Source organism: Anser brachyrhynchus (assembly GCF_964034855.1).
Source record: "Anser brachyrhynchus genome assembly, chromosome: 14".
NCBI classification, from domain to species: Eukaryota; Metazoa; Chordata; class Aves; order Anseriformes; family Anatidae; genus Anser; species Anser brachyrhynchus.
Window position 1 is genome coordinate 13,478,046 of NC_137709.1, and position 21,921 is coordinate 13,499,966.

General features: G+C 44.7%; 2 protein-coding genes across 5 annotated transcripts in view; one reads left to right on the forward strand and one right to left on the reverse strand.

Annotated features, from left to right (window-relative positions):
• The window catches only part of CTNNA1 (catenin alpha 1), a 114,710-nt gene that overhangs the window by 41,132 nt on the left and 51,657 nt on the right, over positions 1 to 21,921 (reverse strand). For both annotated transcript variants that reach the window (XM_080555287.1, XM_080555288.1), the window contains exons 8-9: positions 6,554 to 6,634; positions 5,577 to 5,729 (exon numbers count right to left, since the gene is read on the reverse strand). In XM_080555287.1, coding sequence (XP_080411413.1) covers positions 5,577 to 5,729; positions 6,554 to 6,634 — 234 coding nt within the window. The remainder of the gene's footprint in view (positions 1 to 5,576; positions 5,730 to 6,553; positions 6,635 to 21,921) is intronic.
• Positions 6,653 to 20,909, forward strand: LRRTM2 (leucine rich repeat transmembrane neuronal 2). 3 transcript variants are annotated; one of them, XM_080555309.1, is made up of 2 exons: positions 6,653 to 14,211; positions 14,546 to 20,909. In XM_080555309.1, exons 1-2 carry the CDS (start codon positions 14,208 to 14,210, stop codon positions 16,090 to 16,092), a joined length of 1,551 nt encoding a protein of 516 aa, XP_080411435.1. In that variant the 5' UTR covers positions 6,653 to 14,207; the 3' UTR covers positions 16,093 to 20,909. The 3 variants fall into 3 exon arrangements, with proteins under 3 accessions (XP_080411435.1, XP_080411436.1, XP_080411437.1); XM_080555310.1 differs by having other exon boundaries at positions 14,974 to 20,909; XM_080555311.1 differs by having other exon boundaries at positions 14,995 to 20,909.

The window sequence follows — 21,921 nt, forward strand, 5'->3', positions numbered from 1 at the left end:
TCTAGATAGAAAGATTATGCTAAAGTCTCTTATTATTCTTTCTTCCAGATTTCTTCTTCCTACCGGATTTTCAATCTCCACCACCATTCCTCAAGCCCTATCATACATAATTTGGTGTAGCATGGAACACTGGCTGCAAAAAAAAAAACTTACAAAAACAAAAGTCACCCTATTAAAAGGTCACTTCATTTTATTTATGTATGCTGGATTAAACTTCTACATGCAGTTTTGTTGGAAAATGAACTTTTTTTTTTTTGCTGAGGCTTTTCTACTTTACTGATTATGAATGTGTATAAGGAAAGCATGTTTTATGAGTAAAACTTAATTTATTTATGAATTAGTTGACTAATCTAATGAACTTGCAAGGGAAGTGCATCGGTTCTTGAAGAGTGTCAGATTTTAGAGGGCATATTAGAGTTATGCTGGTCATTTACTGAAGACATTTGTTTTAAATTGCTGCCAAGGTTATCCATAGACAAATTAGAGAAAACGTGCTTGTTCTTTGGAAGAGCTATTTTGCTGTGCATCTTAAAATGGGAAATTACCCTCAAGTCGAACCAACTCTGCCTCTCCTCTCCAGACCATAGCACAAGGACATTTCTCTTGCAATACACACTTATTTTCAAAATAAAAGCAAGATGATGACAAACTTCAGTTTGCAGATTTTCTCTCCCCCTGTAAATTAGCTCACTGAAGAGGAAAAACAGGAGCTCAGACACCATGGTAATGACTGATAATGAGCCTAGCCTAGTAAATGCCAAGTTTTGAGACTAATATACCCCAAAATTCAGAAGAGCATTTCACGTCAGTGTTTGATTTGGGTGTCAAGGGCTGTGCACTTTTCACCCAACACGTGTCTGTCTTTCAGTATTGATACATACCTCTAACAGCAAGCACAAAGAAAGGATATTTAAAGAATGAGCAAATGAATGAGCCAGTCCCCTCCCACCTCCAAAGATGCTAGTTTTATACAGTTTATATAGCTTTGGAAATCAGTTAAGTAACAGACAACAAATTATAATCCCGTGAGCCCAGATTTATGTCTAGATCTGCTAGTCCTGTACTTCATTTTTAATAAGTGTGCACGGTGTACAAACCTTAACCTTTCTACCTTTAGCAGAAAGTTAACTGGCTACACCGAGGTAAGTTGCATCTCACGACCACAGGATAGGCAAACCTTAGTTTTTCAAAACCTTTGTGTCTCAAGTCATTCTCCAGGTGCCCAAAGCTAGCTGTTATTTTAAACCCCAAGCTATGCTTTACCCACTTCAGATTTTTTAAAAGCCTTTCACATGAAGAAAAAAAAAAAAGAAAAACAAAAATCCAACCCCGCAGCTGTTAGGCTCCCTGAAGAACATACAGGCTTGAAGTATGAACAAATCAGGGTAAGTTGTTAAAAAAAAAAAAAAATGTTGCAAGTGTGCAAGGCTTTGGGCTTTTGGAGCGTGGTATTTTTAGACTGAGGTCTGAAGAATTATTCCAGAATACTGGGCTAGACAGTTAGGGCAACAGAAGGGGAAAATGTCAGCATGAGAGGCTACGGATAGCTTACGGAGTTAAAAGTGCCCAAATGTGATTCTTTCCAAGCAAATAAATTTGCAGTCTGCATCTGTTCATGGGTTTTCACTGGAGATGAGAAAATCACCTCTCTGTATGCAAAATACAACCCAATGCATTAAAAAAGGCATCAGATAAATTAAAGTAATTGGGAAAAAAATGATGCTTATGAAATGTCATTGAGAGCTTTCACCTCCCTGCTCTTATCAAAGTTTCTCCAAGAGGAATTTAAGAATAAAATTCAAGTCAGGAAAAACATCTGACACAGGGGTACTGGACTCATTCCTGTACAAGATTATTCTCTATTTTCAAGAAGCTACAAACTCTCCTTTTCCAAAATATTCTTCAGCAAGCAAACAGCTATTGCGAGCTTTTACCTGCACTCTGTCCTCAGCTGTCCTTTCACTACCTAATTTCTTAAAGTCTGAGAAAACTTTTAAATTAAAATTACACACTACAGGGACAAATCAAAATCTAATTTTTATTTTTTCTAGAGCATTCAATAGTGTAGCAAAATGTTTCTTTTTTGACATTTATGGCTTTCTCACTTTTCTGAGAATAGCCAGAAGTGCCATTACAGCGGCTACAGCAAGCGGTACGGAGGCAGTTTGTACATAAGCACACTTCAAAGACTGGGATGAGTGAAAAGTCAGCGCGGTCCTAAGTGACAACACTGAAAAACAAGCACCGCGTTTCAGGACAGTCTAGTTTCTAGGATGAAAAATTAAATTTAAGGACACATCTTTCCTCAAGAGCAAAGTTATGGGTTTGAGAGCCAAGGCTGCTTTACCCACCAACAGAAAACCCACCAGAACTAAGTACATACTTTACAATCAGTAAATTAGGAAGACTTTCAGAGTTCACAAGTAAATTTACCTCTCTTTCTTGCACTGGTTCCCAAAGTGGTATCTCTTCCATTATTCTCATCTCCTACGTTTAAATCGGCTTCTCTATCCCTGAATCAGACTCGGGAAGAGTGCTAGCTAGTTAATGGGCTGTTGGTGCAATTCTGAAAGCTATCTTTGAAATATATTATTCATCTGATCTCACTATTTCACCATTTCTCAGTTTTCAAAAAACAGGGTAAGGGGGCTATTATTTAACCACAAGATAAAAATTAAATGGAAGCTCGTTTGGATATGGCTTTGGCATGGTTCATCTAACAGATACAGACCCAGAGGGCAAATCAGACTGCTGGGGTCATTACTTACGTTGGCTGAATTTGTCTGCCTGGCCTTTAAGAACTACAAAAGCTAGGCAGTGGTTTGCTGCCAAAACGGGAAGATTTTTAAAATAAAAATACCCCAATCACATGCCTGGATATCTTCGTAGCTAGTTGGAGGGCCCATGAACACCTCTACGGTGCAGGAGCAAGAGCTCCCCATGCCAACCCAGGGCACAGCCAGCTCTGTTTAGGCAATACCTGCAACAGTTTAGTGACAAAAATAAAATAAAACTAAGTCCCTTCTAGCGCCTGGTTCACCAGGAACGCAGCACTGGCTCCTCCAGGTCCCAGGACAGAGCACTGGGTACCACATCCGAGCTGCGAAACTTTTTATTAATTCAGCTGGGAATCCTCCAAGTTCCCTCTTACAGCCCGGGTCTCTGATGCACATTTCCTCCCTTTTCCTAGTATTAAAGGAAAGGGCACATTCTGTTCTACGTCTAAAACACGGGAGCCTTTCAATCGCGGCGTGATACACAACACCACTCGGTGCTTCACTGCAGCTGTTTTGTCACATTTGATGCGCTGAGTCAGCCAGCAGCCTTTCTGAGGGTATACGAGAAACTCCCCAGCACACTTATCTTGCCCTGAAAACAGGTGGAAGCAATCACTTCTAATCTCACCACGTGGACCATCTCCTGCTCTGCTCTTACACAATCTTTATTGTTTCTCTGGATATCTGCAGTTGGGTTTTTTGCCCGAGAGCAGACAGGTACGGGAAGTCTCCAACACCCCTCTCCGTTCTGGCAGAGACATGCAGAGATGCTGCAAGTGCATCCCTTCCCACCCCAACGTGCCTTCCTTCACAGTGAATTCGACATCACAGATGACTCTGCAGCCGCTCTCTATCCCCCTGAGAGAGGGGCTTGCCAGGAGTACTATTCCCCTTCTAAGCTAAGCAGCAATATTAATCCATCTACATTCATGGAAGAGGCTCATAAGTCACCCAAGTCATGCTACTCTATAGCTACAGTTACATTTTAGACAGCAAAAGCAATAAGCAAGCCTTCAAAAAATTGTTTCAGAAGCACATCATTTCAGCAGAACCTTTTGCTATCAGTCAGAAATATTGTTTAACACATATTTCCACAGGAGCAGCCCTTCTTGAAAGGCAGGCTGTTTGCCTGAATAGAGGTTCTGTAAAATCCATTTGCAGTTTGGCATTTTGCACACAAGGTAAGGTCAGTAAAAACCGTTCTTGCACGCCAATGCCTACAGCTACCCATTGCTTTTCAGAAGCCACATGTAACGTGAGCGGGCAGGGAGCGAGGGGAAGGATGCAGCAGGGCACCTGTTCCTCTACCTCTGCTGATAAATGTCTTGTGTGGGTGCTGTGCGTCCCTTGAAGAGGTGCAACTACAGCAGAAGAGGCACAAATTAGCTTTGTAACGTAAGAGGGGAGGCTTTAGACAGAGCCCCCTGCAAAGCGTTCCCACCACCTGACATGGGACGGCCGCATCCCGCTGCCCCAGCGCTGCAGTGCCCTCCCCCTGCTGCTCTGTCAAACAACCAAAAACCATGAGTTACTATTTAGGATTAAATAACTTTGAAACTACGTGAGGTTGGCATTTACATTGAAACATGTCAGGCCAGCCGAGAAGAACTGATAACTTCAAAAAATTAAAGATTTTCCTGACTTCACCAGCAGCCCTGAAGAGCTGGATTAGCTCCGTGTACCCAAGACTATGGGACAGTTCCCATGCACTGTGCTCAGAGCCCCTAAGGCTTCAAAAAGGAGCTAAAATACACCGAACAAGAGTCAGAGACTATGCTTACTGATAGTAGGTAAGTCTTATTCTTGAGTAATTTACATCTGTCAAGTCGCATGAAGCAACTCCCGATGAGCCTAAGAGCTGCACGGGCTCAATTACAGTTCAGAAGCAGTGACACTACGACAACAAAAATATGCTAAGCACTTTCTGACAGTTTCTGGGTATCTGCTGGGGTTAAACACAATGAGCAAGCAGATGCCTCCAAGTGCAGTGAAATGCACAGGAATTTTTTGAAGCTTATTCCTGATGGCATGTTTCTTCAGCAATAACTAGAGATGTTTGCTTGCTCCTTGGCATTTAGCATGAACATGCACAAAACTGTCATGAAAAAAATGGCAAGAGGACAAGGTTACCAAAATTTTATAAATACCAGGCATGAACTTAGCTTTCTTTTTTAAATGCACTTATCTGATGTAAATTATTACCCATCATGGTAGACTAATGGACTTTAATGCATTTTAGTTAAAACTCAGTCTCATGCAAGTTAAATGCTCCCACCGATTAGCTTTAATGTGTGCAGTAACGTGTTCAACAGCCTTTGTTTCTTTTATCAGGAAAAGGTGGGAGGGATTTGGTTTTGTTGTTGGAATATTTTTTTTATGTCCATTGTCTGCTCTTGACACACATGCAAGGAGGTCTTCATCACGGAGTCTTCATTTAAAAGGCCTGTTCATAGGCACTGATATTTTACAGAAAAAAAGAAAAAAACTCCAGGCTTCAAGCAACAGGTGAAATGAAAGCCATGCTACCATCTCCCTTACACCGTATCTTTTTAAAGTAAAAGTAACAGCATAACATGCTTACATTATATAATCTCTAAAATTACACAGGCTATGTAGTAGTAGCTGCAACAAGCTTACTTTTTTTAATATTAAATTGTATTTAAATCCATGAAAATAAAACTAGAAAGCAAACTTATTAGAAAGTTTGCTATTTGTTTCAACAGAATTGAAAATAATAGTTTGCTCAGTTTTGCCTTAATTTAAGGAGTGCTAATTTAATTTTAATTTGTACCATCTTACCTCAATCAATTTATTGGCATGTTCACGGAAAACCTGGGCATATTCTTTTACTTCTTTTTCGTTCCCATTCTTGGCAGCTTCAATCAATACTAGAAGTGGAACATTTGTTTCCAGAAAAGAATCTGATACATGGTCCATAACAGCTTTGCGAAGCTGAAATAAAAATGAAAGGATGAATAATTTTTCACTAGTGTTCCACTGCTATTTTCCTTTCACTGTATTAATACATAAAGCTTAAGTACTTCTGGTGTTGATCCTTCTTCCTTTGTGTGACCAAGATTTTCTCTGGTCTAAGTCCTGTCTATACACTTTTTGCTTCAATTTAAATTAAATCTCCTTTAAAAAAATGGATTAGTTATGCAAGTGCAAGTCACCAGCTTGGCCACAAATATTGATTTAGCAACTCATATTGGTTTTGCCTGAGTAAATTTGCCACTTTCCCTCAGCTGATTAAGTAACATGCTGATTTAGCTTTTAATTTTTTTCTACTGGAATAAAAATATTTTTGAATAAGCTTGATCCATATTCACATTTACTTGAAAAAGGGAATATACTGCTATAAAAAAAACAGAGAAAACAACTGACATTACATTACAGTTCTCAGAGAAAATACGCTCTCTGAGGTAAGACCATCAGAATTATAAAATGTAACTGATTATGTTTAAAAGCCATAAAATATGATTTTTTGTTGTTGTTGTTGTTGTTTGTTTTTTAATTTTTTTATCCCTTTTGCCACGAGGATGGTAAAGAATCCAACACCTTTATCACACAGTTAACAGGGTTACATCTCCACCCCACGCTGCCATATGAACCAGGTACTGGAAGTTTCTAGCTTTTAATTCACTTTTTAATTCACAAGAAGCAGGCAAGCCCTTTACAGTTGGAAACAAATCAACAGATGAAATACTTCCAAGGGAGAAAACATGCAGAAACGCATTCGTTTGTTTCAACGAGTATTAACTTCACACGTTAATTACCTGTCTACGCAAGTCTCTGGTCTTTTTGGTCATTTTATCAATCGCAGAGTTCAGTGCATCGCTTCTTTCCTTGCGTCCAGCCTGAAAAACAAGAGGCAGATGTAAAAAGGTATTCAGGGTCCAAAAGTAAAACCAGCATTATTCATTTCAAGACCGTCAGCTTCTTTACTGATTTAAGAGATTACACAGGCCAGAAGCACAGCCCCCGCCTCCCTGACACAGCACCATTCCTCCTGGCAGGTTTGAGCAGCTCAGGAGCATCTGACAACATACGGCTGCATCTTTAGCACTCATCAGCTCCCTTTCTGGAAAAAAGGATGATTTCCTACATCGAGACTGCTTTTTGCTCCTCAGCAGCCAGAGCCCATATTTAAGCTGCAAGTTTGAGATTTCTCCAACAGCTCTGTCAACAACCACACGGTTTGCCCTGGATCTCAAGTCCCAAACAGCTCTCCCTGCTTCAGCCCTCAGTCTTTCCTGCCTCTGCTGCTGAGATTGCCCAGGGTGATGGGTTGCACCCAAATACCCCACTGCAGACGTAGCAGCCCCGGGGGCTGTGCAGCCCATGCAATGGTGCTCGCTTGCACAGCTTCAGGCCTGACTATCACAGAAGGTTGTTCTTGAGCAGCCAATTGTAAGCCAAAAATCAATTATATTAAGGTAAAATCCTTATAAGACATTTGTCAGGGATGAAATCCAACATCAAATAAGTATCCAGGCTCACCCGCCGGGAGTTGGATCTCACCGAGGCTCGATGCAGCAAGTTTCACATTAGCACTGTTGTTAAAAGACAGAAAGGGGACAAGGTGCAGTGGCAGCTTCTCCGCCCCTAAGCAGATGGTGGGCTAAAAATGTCCTAATTTGTACCAAAATGGGAAAGCCAGACACAACAGTGGTGGTCTTACAGTGTCACAAGGAGGGTTGTCTTCTTTTCCTATATAATACACATACATACAGCTGGTATGAGAGTTTTATGCAGCATGCATTATGTGACCACAAACTAATTTCTGAACTTCTATGCCATGATCAGGATAATTGTCCTGGTGGGAAATAAACAGATAAATAGATTTGCAGCACTAAAGTGAGGGCATGCCAATGATCAGTTCTGCAGATGCCAGGCTGGTTTGAAACCCTTGCACAGGTAGCCTTGAATCAAAAACACGAAGTCTGCTCTACAGCAGAAATAAAAATTAAACAAAAACCGAGAGGGATTGGGATGTTGTCAAGTCATTACAGTTTAATGAATTTTTGAAGTTTTGTCACTTCCCTGATCAAGCAATTTGATTCTCATCACAAAAGGTAACTGAAAGCTGGCTGAAATTAAAACCAGGAGCTTGTTCCAACCATGCCACAGGCTCCAGCAGACCTGATGCTGGTCCGTTCTTCACACTCAAAAATGAAAGCAGAAATCTTGAAATAAAGTGAAAATTAATGCTGCTTTTTATTGAACAGCTTGCTGTTCCCATGCCTGGTAGACACAAAACGAGAAGCCTGGCTAGGCTGGAAGGGATTTGTTCAACCCGCACCGAAGGCGGCTGTCCGACGGCGCTGGGCTCTGTCCGTCTGCGCCCGACGCGCCCCGGGGCAGGCAGTGGGCTCCTTGCAGCCACCAAGCCACCTGAAACAACTGAAATCTGCCAAGTGTCAGCAATCAAACTGAAATCCTGCTAGGAGACACAAACCTGCAATTGCTCCCGCTTTCAGATGCTCTAACACCCCTGCAGCACGACCATGTTAATGAACCCCGAGCATCCCCCCTGTACGTGCGGGCATTTTTTCCAGGAGTACCTTTGGAGACAAGATATATACTCATCCATTACACAGAAAGCCAAACATTCAGCTGCTCCACGAAGTGCCATTTTACTTCTCCCTGGGTGCCCCTGCATTACCATCTGAACGGGAGGCAGGAGCACGCTTTTGATGTGAATCCACCGATCGCTTCCACTTTGCCGTCCCCGGCTTCACAGCACGGAGCAGCCTTGGCGCGCGAGGTCTGGGTCCCTTTCGGATGAAAGGAAACCAGGAGAGGGTTTCCACTAATGGATGTTCAGTTCATGAGACCTGACCACAGCCGGCCCTACATAAAATGCCCTGAAAAGCGTGCAACGCATACATTAGAGCCCAGGCAGCTCCAATTTCATGCCGTTGATCTGTTCCTGTTAAGCCACGCCATGTACTAACACAGAAATAGCTGTATAATCCAAACCCAGCACATTTGAGCAAGGCAGCTTTGCTTTATTTCCATCTTGTTGGCATTCAGAAATTTCAGTACAGAAGCTTGTCAGAAAGTATTAAGAGCACTTGGGACAGCCGCGACACAAACCACCCTGCTAATTGAGCCGCGGTAATTTAGCACCTCCCGTGTCAGCTGCTAACCCCACACCTCCCTTAGGGCTGGGCAGGGGCATGGGACGAACACCAAACACACCTCTGCAGCTGCAGAGAGGGGACCTGTGTCATTCCCACCCGAAACCGCCAAACCAATTCTAAGCGAGGCTCTGGCCCGAAGACAAGGATGTCAACTTGTGCCAGTCTAAAGTTGCTTGGCTTTTTTTCTTTTAATATACATATTATTTGCATAAAATTAAATATTGCACACTAGCTGTGGGGCCACGTGCACCCGTAAAGTCCGAGTGGAGCCGGGACACTGGTTGCTCTGACCCTCCCCAGCATCTGGCAGAGTTACACACCCTCCTTGGCCACGCCGATCACCTTGTCCAAGCCCCATGAATTTCACCCACGGGTTCCACCCTACAGCTCAACAATTCCCGCTTAAGCTGGGCTCTACAGCAATAAATCACGTTTTAAAGGCTCCAAGTGAGCGCTCAGCACCTCTGGGTAATTTGTTCCAGTAACCAATTACTCTTGCTATTGAAAACTTGGCCATTGTTGCTAGCCCGAACTTCCTTGGAGAGCCCCCTGACGACACGGAGAGTAACGTCTCCCGGCAAGCAGCTTCTATGCATGGGATTAGGACTGACAGCAGCAAACCCTGAATATTCGGGCTCCTGATGGGATTGTTAGGGACTGTTAAGACCCTAGTACAGAGCACTGCTATCTCTGACGGAACCACAAGCTCCGCAGGCAGCGGTACCGGCAGCAGCTGGTAGATTCAGTAGATTTCATGGGGTCACGTTGACCACGCCAGTCATTTTGCATTACGATACCACCACGCTGTCCAGTACAATGGATAACAAGCTTAGCCACACAGCAAATTTATTTTAAATCATATCTTCATAAAAAAAGGCTAGAACTGGCGTTAAAAACTGCACGTTTCCCTCACCCCCTGTAATTTTTTGCTCTTCCACCACCATCGCTAGGCCGCTTGGAAAGCAGCACAAGCACTCCCTGTCACATCCTTGCTGTTCCAGCTCACGCAGCTATCCCCTCTATTTTTTTTTTTTTAATTGCTTAAAGCAAAGAAAGGGGATTTGTATACAAGGAGGCAAAGTGGAATCACTAACTCTGTCAACAAAGCATTCCCTTTGTAGGCCTGCCATCTGACTCAGAAACAAAACCCGAAACAAGTTTTTCCTGCAGCTACTAACGTTAAAATCCAACCTCAACTGATTCGCAAACGTAAAAACGTGGAGCATGGTGGTGGTAGCAAATGAACGCTATCTTAAAGCGACCAGGATCAGCAGTGCATGTACTGCAACGCAGTTATGCAGCTATGTTTTTATAGCTAAATATCAAAAACTTCCGTTATTAATCTCAGAGTTTCACCTAAGACCGGGGAGCTATTGAGAACCGGTGCCCCCTGCCCCACAGCCATCCCTCATGCTGCTCTACACAAATAAAAAAAAGGTCATTCACAGACGGATTTCTGCTTCAGGTAATCTCCAAATTGTCTTCTAACCTGTTTGCGGAGCAGGCAGCACCATGGTTAATGGCTGTGATTGACTAAGTGACAAATGTGCGCTTGGCATACCTTCCTCTGGGCAGGCGGGGGAAGTTGTACATCAGCGTGCGGCCGCTGAAGCAGGGCTTCGTGGCGAGGCATTAAGATATAGTGCTCAGATTCAAGTTTGTCACATGCTTAATTTTCACCTTGACACCTCGCCTAATTGCATGGCTACAAAGGATGACCGCCCATACTCCCTCATTACCCCGATAGCAGGGCTGCAAACAAATTCCAGATGCAACACTGCTGATTCAAGACCAGGAAGGGTACGCAACGAAGCACGATGCGTGAATTTCAGCAGCGTTTACCTATCTGATACTTGACGGTCAAGGAGACAGGAACATGTCCCGGTTCCTTATGGACATGAATGCAGAGTCTGCTGCAGCTCCGCCACAGCTCCCCGAAACACGGGGGCTGCACAGCTTCTCCTCCACGCCAAACGTGCAAGGAGGTCGCCCAGCCCACGTCTCCATCAAGTAAAATTAACTCATTTGTTGTACTTAATACGCTCGGAAGGCTTCCACAAGATGTCAGCCTAACGAAATGACACTGCTGGCCTTGGGGTGCAGCTCTGCTTTTTGAGTGCGTGCATCTAGCAGGGAAACCAGTTCCACTGCTGCGCAATGAGCAGGGCAAGGGAGAAGCCCCCGAGAGAGGCATTTGGTCCGAGCACGCTTATGCTCGAGAACAAGCTGGTTTTCCCCCATTTTCCCTCTTGGCTGTTACACGTGAGGATTTTGGTTGTCACCTCGAAGCGCCTGTTCTGGCGGGAGGCTCCAGATGGCACTCGTACGTGGCTTTCCCCAGCACGCAAGCAAGTTTGTAGTCTCAGAAGAAATGCAACGGTGTGAACTCTGCAGGCAGCTGGAGTTTCTTCCCAGCCTATTGCACCTTGACACCCCAGGCAGCTCCCAAGGCACAACGCGAATATTAGCACGGAGTTTCGGATTTAAAAAAGAATCAGACGCGTGCTTTCGGTAATAGCTGGTACTTCACGACAAGCGTGCATAAAAACATGTTTTGCTGAGAAAAGCGCCCATAAAGTTCGCGTTAACTGTTTCCCAAACAGGAAACCTGCTGGCAAGGTGCTAAATAGCCCTTGTTTGGTCACGGGCCAAAGAACTGAGAGCTTCAGAAAGGAAGCAACTTTCCGTGTTTGAACACTAACTCTTAACTCTGTGCCAGATTACACAATCTTCACGTGGGAGGAACCTACCAAGAGATAGCAATGGAAAAAAGCAGAACCCTTTCAAAAGTTACCTAAACTCAGCCTCCTGGGAATAATGCGAAGAGTGGCACAGGAGAGTAACCACCTTTGATCTCCGAGCTTTTTTCATTTTATTAAATTACACCCTTGGAACGTTATTTTAAATATCGTGTTATCGCATTCAGGCGTTATTAAAATTCAAATCAACGCTTCAAATCAGGGTTTTGCACCAGCTTAGCGCTGCGAGCAGCACAGCTACAGGTACATTGCTGCAGCAGTCCCACAAGACAGCTGGCGGCTCAGGCTGGATTTCAGTTTGCATGTTTTTTGCACAGTGAATATTAACCACAGAGAAACTCTTTGAATAGGTTTGTCCAACTTCTTTATGTGTATTTCTTTCAGTCTGGAGCAAACGTGAGAATAGTTGGCATGATGGTGCAATTTAATACATTTACGTAGCATTTTCTGATCTATCATTAAAGATAATCATTTTCCTGGGGTGGTTTTTTGTTTGGGGTTTCCTTTGTTTTTAAGCAGTTCATTTTTCTCCATCCCCCCACTTCACTTAACACTTCCTCCTAAGGCATTGCTCTGCTCTGGAAGGGACAATCTGCCACAGAAACCAGGTACTGCAGTCAGTATCACAGCTATACTGTGGGACCCAGAAGGGAGAAAAGCAGGCAGAAAACAAGAAGTCGGAGTTTAAATTAAGAGCCAAAGTTTAATAACAAAGGTAAATGACTGTTTTCTTCTAAGACCTCCTCTGACAATTCATCATCTCCCCCTGTTAGCACGGACAGTTTGTTATTCTCAGCTCATCCCAGTCCCGAGGTCATAAATGATACCTCCCTGCTACAGAGCAAACATCGTCAAGTGCCTCGCATTGCACTGTCGCTTTACATCTCAAGGTGAAAATAAAAGACAAGAGTAAAAGATGAGAGCTCCTTCGAGGCGCTGGCAGCGGGAAGCTGACACCCCCGGCTCACCCAGATCAAGTCAAGGCCAGGGCAGCCTCTCCGAATGGCTGCTGCTTGCACCCAAATCCTAAAACCCCCAGACAGCTCCTACGCAGTCTGTTCGCATGCCCCTCGGTGCCAGCTGTCCCGCAGGAGAGCTTGCTGGGGATAAAGGGACCGGGGAAGTTTTGGACCAGCAGCCAGGAACCGGGCCGTGCCGCCTGCTTTGCAGGGTCACTGGTTCTGCAAATGCATCTCGGCTCGACAGCGTGCACGCTGGCCGCCAGCTCCTGCGCCTACCCCGCGGCGAGCTGCTAAGGCAGGCACCGTGCCCCTGCTCACGGCGTGCAGGGGGAGTGCAAGGAAGCCCTCAAACTGCTCCGAGCCCCGACTGTGAATGCCAGGCTCACAACTTGCTCCCCTACGCTCCAGTGCCCAGCAACAAGCGAGCACAGGAGTCGGGGCTTGTGGGAATAAAAGGGGAAAAAAAGAGAAAAGATTTCCCAGTTCTGTAACTGCGTGCTGACAAGCTGGATTCCAATTAAGTTCTCTCCTGTGCTCTAATGCCAGCTTTGCTTTTTTCCAGAAATTTCCCATCATTTGAAACATTAGCTCCTGTCCTTTGTTCCGGGGATGTGTGCCGCACTTCCCGACACAGCAGCTTCCTCTAAAGGAGTGCTCTTTCTCTCCCCCTTTACCACTTTTGCAGGGACCCCAGTCGCACGCACGCTGTTGTTATGCGGAGCTTCGGGCTGCCAAATCCCACTCACCTCCCCGAGAGGCTGGTGCTAATCAGCATCCTCTGTTCACACCGTGTACACTTGCCATCCAAAAGTTCCTTTCATGCAGCCAGGTTTAAGAGGCAGCCGGCAGCAGCTAGCGTTAAGGCGCTTCCAACTGCAGCTCTGCGCTGCTCTCAGCGCCAGCTGAATCAAGCTAGCGAGGGTGCGGGGGGGCGCGGGGTGGTGCAAGGCTCTCCCCTGCCTCGCATCGCGGGGACGAAGGACTCCTACAGTTGATTTTTCTCCCCCTCCATCAGTGGTCTTTAACGCGATCACAGTATGCAGCACAATGCTTTAAAACAGCAAAGCTTCTGGAAAACCCAAACAAAAGGAACGTCACCAGGTGACGTCAGCCTATATACAGTCCTGTGTGGTCGCAGCGCATAAGCAAACCCATTCTTGTACCGCTTCCCTGAAAAGCTTTTCAGTAAATGCACTCATGCTACTCCAGGAGCTTCTCTCAGCAATAAGCCACCCATCTGCCATCAACAAGTTAGGACTAAAGGAACCCACAGCTGCGGAAAAAGAAAACGTGAGCTTCAATTAAACAGCTGAGCAGCCACAGAGGAAGAAAACTTGTATTAAGCATTGATTTAAAAATTACAGACCTGTCAGAGGAGATCAAGCCAGCGATTTCAAAAGGAATATTCCAAGAGAGCATCGTGGATTCAATTTTGCACTAATATCAAAGGACCCTAAAAAGCAGTAAATTATTCAAAGGCTATCTTACATTAGAACCTTTCACAGACTCACTGCGTTGAGTCTAAAACTACGACTGAATGCAACCTCCAATGTACTCAAAAGAATGGGTAAGTGTATGCATTTCTCTCTACCTTTTAAATGAATGATCGGCTGTGTGTTACAGCAGCAGTTAGGTGCTAAAGCACGTTTTGCTGAAGTGAACCTTGTGAAAGAAATGTTTTCCGATCGTGACGCTGTAATCCTCCGTAATAGCGCTAAAGGCTCATCCTAAGTGTAATATCTGAGTATGCTGTGCTTAGTAGTAAGTTGTTTCTTGCATTTAGAGTAAGCTTTTCGGAAATGCATGGAAATGTTATCTGCAGTGAAATCTTCCACCGTGATGTTCAAAGTATACTGATAAGGATATCCTATCTTGTTGTTTTCCTAAATTATATTCTGCAGGCTTACATTTCAAGTGGCCATTAGGGGCTCGTATGCTGGCAGCACTATATGCAATGAGTATGGTTTTAAAAATGCTGCCTGCCTTGGGCATGGCTTGTCCACCAAAATGTCGCTGTGAGAAGCTGCTCTTTTACTGTGACTCTCAGGGGTTTCACTCAGTGCCAAACACCACTGAAAAGGGCTCTCTAGGTTTGTCACTGAGGCACAATTTTATTACTGAACTTGAAAGGGATCAATTTGCAAGCTTCAGTCAACTTACTTGGCTTCACTTAGATCATAATCAAATTGCAACAGTCAGAGAAGATTCTTTTCAAGGACTATATAAACTTAAGGAATTAGTCTTAAGTTCCAACAAAATCTTTCATTTGCCAAACACAACTTTTAGCCAGCTGCTTAACCTGCAGAATTTGGACCTCTCTTTTAATCAGTTGTCCTCTCTGCACCCCGAGCTGCTCTACGGCCTCCGCAAGCTGCAGACCTTGCATTTGCGCTCCAACTCCCTGCGGACGATCCCCGTCCGCCTGTTCTGGGACTGCCGTAGCCTCGAGTTCCTGGATCTGAGCACAAACCGCTTGCGAAGTTTGGCTCGCAATGGATTTGCAGGATTAATCAAGCTGAGGGAGCTTCACCTAGAGCACAACCAGCTGACAAAGATTAATTTTGCTCATTTCCTCCGGCTGAGCAGCCTGCACATGCTCTTCTTGCAGTGGAACAAAATTAGCAACTTGACGTGTGGGATGGAGTGGACCTGGGGCACCTTAGAAAAGCTAGATTTGACTGGAAACGAGATCAAAGCCATCGACCTAACAGTTTTTGAAACTATGCCTAACCTTAAGACCCTGCTCATGGATAACAACAAGCTGACCACCCTGGATTCCAAGATCCTCAGCTCGCTCCCGTCCCTCACCACCGTGGGCCTCTCGGGCAATCTGTGGGAGTGCAGCCCCAAGATCTGCGCCCTGGCCACCTGGCTGAGCGGCTTCCGCGGCCGCTGGGAGCACCCCATCCTCTGCCACAGCCCCGACCACACCCAGGGAGAGGACATCCTGGACGCGGTGCACGGCTTTCAGCTTTGCTGGAATGTATCGACTGTGGTTACGTCCGCGGCTCCGACCTCCGCGGTCCCCACCACCGAGTACACAAAAAGAATAAGCTCCTCTAATTTCCATATGGGAGACAAAGAAATTCCAACCACGGCAGGCATGGTCGTCACCACCGAAGAACCTTTCCCGGAGCCAAACAATGCCATCTTCACTCAAAGGGTAATTACAGGGACAATGGCTTTATTGTTTTCTTTCTTTTTTATCATTTTTATAGTGTTCATCTCCAGGAAATGCTGCCCTCCCACATTAAGAAGAATTAGGCAGTGCTCAATGATTCAAAACCACAGGCAACTCCGATCCCAAACACGGCTACATATGGCAAATATGTCAGACCAAGGACCGTATAATGAATACGAACCCACCCACGAAGGACCCTTCATCATCATTAATGGCTATGGACAATGCAAGTGTCAGCAGCTGCCATACAAAGAATGTGAAGTATAATACCTACATGCCATCAAAAATTAAACCAGATAAGTAACCTATTTTAAAATTGTAGGGGACCTACATCAGATTCTAATTTTTACAAATGTTGACATAAAGCCTAATTTTCCAAGCTACTTAATGGAAGCATTGTTTATGGAGTGGTGCAGTATTTTTAAGTTTTTTTTAAAAATAAATCCATAATATTTTCAGTGTTAAAGAAGCAATGATTACATTCAACTTGCACTCCTAATGTTTAAGAGTCTAAAAAGATGCTCACCTCAAACTATGTACAATGTTTTATGTTATGTAATTATATGACTGTGTGTAAACATTTATACCGGAGTCTCCATATTCTACTTTTTCTAATGAAAACAGCCCGAGTGGAAGGAGATTGGGTATCTGTACAGAGATCTGCAGAGGAACATACACTGCATTTGTTCGCCTGCAGCTGTACGATCCCAAACATCCCAGCTGGCTCAGCTCACTTTAAAAGGCAGACTTGGAGGAAGATTTTCCTCCTCTGATCATTTCCACTCGAGAGTAAAAAGGGGAGAGGGAAAAAAAAAAGTAACAAATGTTCAGGTGGGGATTTCGATGCAATGGGGACCGGTGAATTTATTTTAAATACAGTTTTCCTACCTCCATATTCATAGTTTGGCTTGCTTAAACGTACCTTGCTAAAGCTCACAGCAAATACAGACAGGAGCGGTTCACACGATCACAAATTAATCAGGAAGACTCTCCAGGCGCTTGCAAAGTAGCCAGCGTTGCTTAATTAGGAAGGCTCGGTACGATGTGATCGATTCTAAATATTAAAGGCATTTAAATCGCATTGGATCTCTGGTTTGACTGGATAATGCTTTCCATGAATTCAGCCTAATTACTTACGCCTATGAACAAACATTTCCACACCTTTTCATGTGTAAATACCCTTGATGCAAGTTTTTCTTAATGAAAAGTAAATATCAACTGCGAGGTTAAGAGAGAGAGAAGGAAGGAAGAAACCTCTCTTTGTCCCCCCGCTGCCCCCCCGGCTGAGGCTTCCTCTTGCCTGGAAGCTATTTTCATGCACTAACTCCACTGGTTTCTCTGGAGACAGAATTAGCCCCTGTAACATAAGCTCTCACTTGTCCTCCTCTTCCAAAATTCAAGGTAATTACCAATTCAAAACCACGTACCTTCTGATAAGTTAGGACGATATAATTAGTTTATAGAATAGTTCACTGAAAAATGTTTCGTTTCTTACTTGATATGGGACAGAATCTAAACTAGTATGCCGTTAAAAATCATATATAAATATATATATACACACACGCACCTCATTCCTAAGGAGCAATTTGATTTCTTTAGCCAGAAGTACCATATTGCTATTTATAATATATTCTGAAATTATATGTAAATATTTGCAGATCTATGCAGCGACAGTGGTACAGAGATGCCACGGGGGTGGGCGGGCGGGGGGCTGCGAAGGATGACATTATTTTTAAGTCAACTGCTCAAATATTGTAAACGTTCTAACCAAAGTTCAAAGGACCAGAGGGATGGCTTATTTTTTTTTAAATATATATATACATGTATGTATAACTAAAAACCGTGTTGTGTCCAATGCTGCAGTGTTAAACGATTACCAGCAAACACAGATGAAGAGAAATTCCTCACAGTGTTGACATACCTTGAACAAATCAGTAATTACAGTATGCTAATTGTGTTGTACTAAACTATTCCGCAAACTTTTTAAACAGAAAATCACTGCATAAAAATCTGTTTGCTATTTCACTCTGCTTTTATATATCTGTATTACCACTTAGTGAGGTATTTAGGGTGCAATTATACAACAGTTTGATGTTTTATTGTGAAATGAATTCGTCCAAGGCAATTATAGCAAGATAAGTGTGACTTCTGTTCAGATTTTACATAAAGGTTTTTTCAATTACTGGTTTTGAAGATATTAATTTGCATCACTTTACTTTTACATACAGTGCCCTTATTATAAAACAAATATTTTTGTTTACTTCCTGTGACTCTGTACTTTAACAGAAGAGGTTCAGCGAAGACTGTGGTTTTCCATAAAGATAACTTTGAACCCCCTTAGCTGTTTATAACATGATGAGCCAATTTACATCCCTTCTAGGAAGTCAATTACAGATTTTAGTACAATAAATCTGGCGAGGCAGGTGGGCAATGAGGAAATAGTCCCTATGATAAAACCCCACGAGATCCAAAAGGCCAGACCTAAGGCGACAGACGCAAAAACTTTGTGCATGTAGCTGCTTGCAGAGAGCCTTGCTTCGTTCCTTACCGCGAGCAGGTGCTCGCAGCTCTTCCCTCTGGCCCGGGCAGACCACGTGCAGCGCCAGCCCCTCGCCTCGTGCCAGCCGACCCCACGGTCTGTGCTGGAAAACCGGGGAGCAGACGCTCCAGGGACCGATTCCCACGTAGGCACCAGCAGAGACGGAGTTAGGACTGAGCTCATTATTTATGCTGGCAGCCAAAAGATCTTACCCCACCCGCAGCACCCAGCAGGTGGCCGTACCGAGCCCGGAGCCCCCATGCTGGAGGGAACCCCCCCCCCTGCTCTGCACCCAGCCACCCGCTGCAGGGCTGTTTGAAAGGTACCAACCCAATCCTCCTTCACCAGGGCGCCCAGGAGATGCCTTCCCAATGCCCCCAAAGCCCTCTCCATCCTTATCACCTTGCAATTCTGCCCAAGAGTACAGACAGGTGCCCCAGCCAACAGGCAATGCTGGTTCAATCCTCTTCTGCGTCCCAGCCCAGCTGCAAGCCGCTCATACCAATCTTCTCAGCTTTACAGCTCTGTTCCTCTGCCTTCAAGAGGAGCCCACCAGATACCCAGATGCTTTCCCCCACCAGCTCCAGCTGCTCCCGCAGGGCTCCGTGGGCTGACAGGCACCAAGCCTGCAGGTGCACCCCTCAATTTTAGACCCCCAACCGTGTACGATGCGCTAACGCAGAGCCACTCTCCCAAATGCCATGGCTCACGTCTGCCATTTCCCAAACCATTTGGTAGCCAAGGTCCAGGCATAAATAAAGTCAGTCCATAAACATTATGTTTAGGGTAACGGGTACAGTAAAACCCGCAGGATGTCAAAACATGAGCAGCAAAGTCAGCTGGAACTCCCTTGGGAGGAACAGCGAATTGCAGGGAAAGCCATCGTTCTACACAAGAGCACCACAAGAGGCTGTTAGTTCTTGTTTTATTTATTCATTTTTAAGTCACTGTCTTCCATTCGCAACGGCTTGTGACTCTTCCAAAGAGGGGACTGTAATAATTGCCTTGTTTAGGGAACAGGAACCAGGATGATTTGGCTTAAGTTATTGGTATTCCTGTATGAATGGTGCCTGACAACAAGAGGTTGTTAAATTGTTCTCCCCAAATACCATCTCTGTTGTACAGCCTCAGTTTCTACAGATCCTAAGTGGCACTACAGGTGCCTCACCACCTCCTGGCACAGCATCTTCAAGCCTTCAGGGCCTTTTAGAAAGGAAAACTCGTTCCCCTGCTCTAAGATGCCTGTCCCACCCAAAGACCTCCTCCAGCCTCACTGATTTCCACCGCTTCCTCCTCCCCACCCTTGTGTCAGTGAAATGCAAACCCAGCAGCACAAGCTCCCTTTTTGAGTCATCGTGTTGGAACAGGTCTGAATTAATGCTTTCAGCTCCCCTCTCGTTAGTCGCTCTGCATTAGATCATCATTTAAATGCACACAACTAAGAATTACTTGATCAGGAGTAAAACGGGTTAGCGCTGAGCCTCCGACTGAAGTGCTCCTCTGCTAGCAGCAGCAGAGCTCCTATTTCCTAGCAGAAGGAAGCACGATTAATGCCACCATGTTGATGTTTATTTGTTTTGCTTTTCCCCCAAGCAGAAGTTACCGATTTTGCAGAGCTAGGCCCAGCCTACAAGCATCCCCAGCGTCTCAGCTCCCGTCCCATGATGCCTCTTCGAAGACAGCCCCCTATTGCTGACATGTACAACAGAAACATCCGGTGGCTTTAATCAGAAATCTGCACTACACGCTTGTTTTTTAATGTGCCTGGGTTTATTTCCGTACTACTTTAATGAAAATAAAGTTGATTTAATTTTGCGAGCTGCACAGCTATTAAAATCCATCTGTTCAGACCTATGAAATCTACCCAGAAAGCTGAATTTCATCTTCATCTTTCCATAAAAATTAAGAGTTCAGGAAGGTACATGGCACATCTCCTCCCCCAGAAAGAAGAACGAGCAAGGGAACAGTAGCAAAACCCAGAGGCAGTGCCCAGCAGCAGCTCCTCCCTCCCTCCCCGTGCCCCTCTGTGCTGCAGAGTCCCATGCACCGAGAGCGGTGCCAGGCTTTTTAAGCACCGTGCTAGCGGGATGCCTGGAGATCATCTCAGAGTCAGCTGGGAACACAGCACTTCGTGTCTGGTGTAAAAACCTGCTCAGAGAGGGATCTAGGGAGAGGTGACAGAAGCTTTGATGGATATAAACTGGCCTCAGACAGGGCAAAACTTGTGTGATTTAAGGGCAAAGCACCACACGGCTTGTGCACCTGTGATGTACACACAAACTGCTAGCCTTCAACTATGCTTTTGTTAAAAAAAAAAAGGACAAAAAACAATACACTTTTTCTTTTCACCATCATGAAAACATTAGTGAGTGAACTATTCTACCAGCGTGGCAACCAGAGATTAAGAGTCCTATGCGCACTGTAATTAAGTTATGGTTAACGAGCCGATTCCTGATGGGAGGGGGTACAAGTAATGGAGCAAAATGGAGTTAAAAAGTGCAGTGTACAGAAAGATTTTGTTATTAAAATTGTGTATACTGTAAAACTGAATTCGCCTCTTTCTTCCTCCTTTTCCAAATAGAGGTGCCCAAAGCTCTCTTACACTAAGAGCAGCCTACATCCATCGCGTCTCAGGCATTTTCCACGCCGCGTTTGGCCCAGTCCATTTGCTGGAACCGCATCGCACACGGGCCTTGCTGCTTCACTGCAGGAAGCAGAGCTCTTCTCAGCCAGGACGCCTCTTGACTAGCAGGAGTTGCTCACATAGCAGGGGAAGGAGCGCAGACCCTCGGTCTCTGGAAGGGCAGCAGCTGGAGTGCGGCAGGTCCAGCGGGACCGCCCTGCCCTGCCAGGAGATGTGCAGGGACAAGAGACCCCTACCACTTAGAGATGTCAAACGAGCAGCACATCGTCCCGGCTTTGAATTGCAGCAGCCCAGGAAGCACGCCGGGCTGCACTTCCCTGATGAGTGTCCTTCATGGGGGCTCCTGTAATGAACACGGTGTTCAAAGTCACGGTGCTTCAGTAGCACGAGGAAAATTTCTCATGTAGACAAGTGACAAGTTCACAGACATAACCCAACAGACTTGATACAACAGCTGAAGAAAAGGAGGGGTTTCAGGATGTGCTAAGGTGACTACATACGCTGAACTGCATGTTAAAGTCAGTTTAGTAACTGAGCCTGAGCTGCATTTGCATTTTTCTTTTGCAAAAGGTTTGGCTACAACAAATTCTCCTAGGTTCTCAATGCCAGCTGGCTAACCACTCCTCAAATCCTTCTCATACTTCAAAGCAGCACATGATAAATCTATTTGCTTAAACATTCAAAGAGACCAATTTTAAGACAAAGGCCATCTTTCTAGAATGCAAAGCCAGTTGCTTTCACAAGGAAAGGCAGGATGCATAAGAGAAAAAAAATGATGCTCAGAAAATACTAGGCAAAACTCTTAAAACCAATTAGTAACAAGGAAATATCAACATCCCTAGCAGCTAGCTTTTAAACGTAGGCTGTGTTAAGACAACTGCAAAAAAAATTGAGACTCAAGAATCTGGCCAGA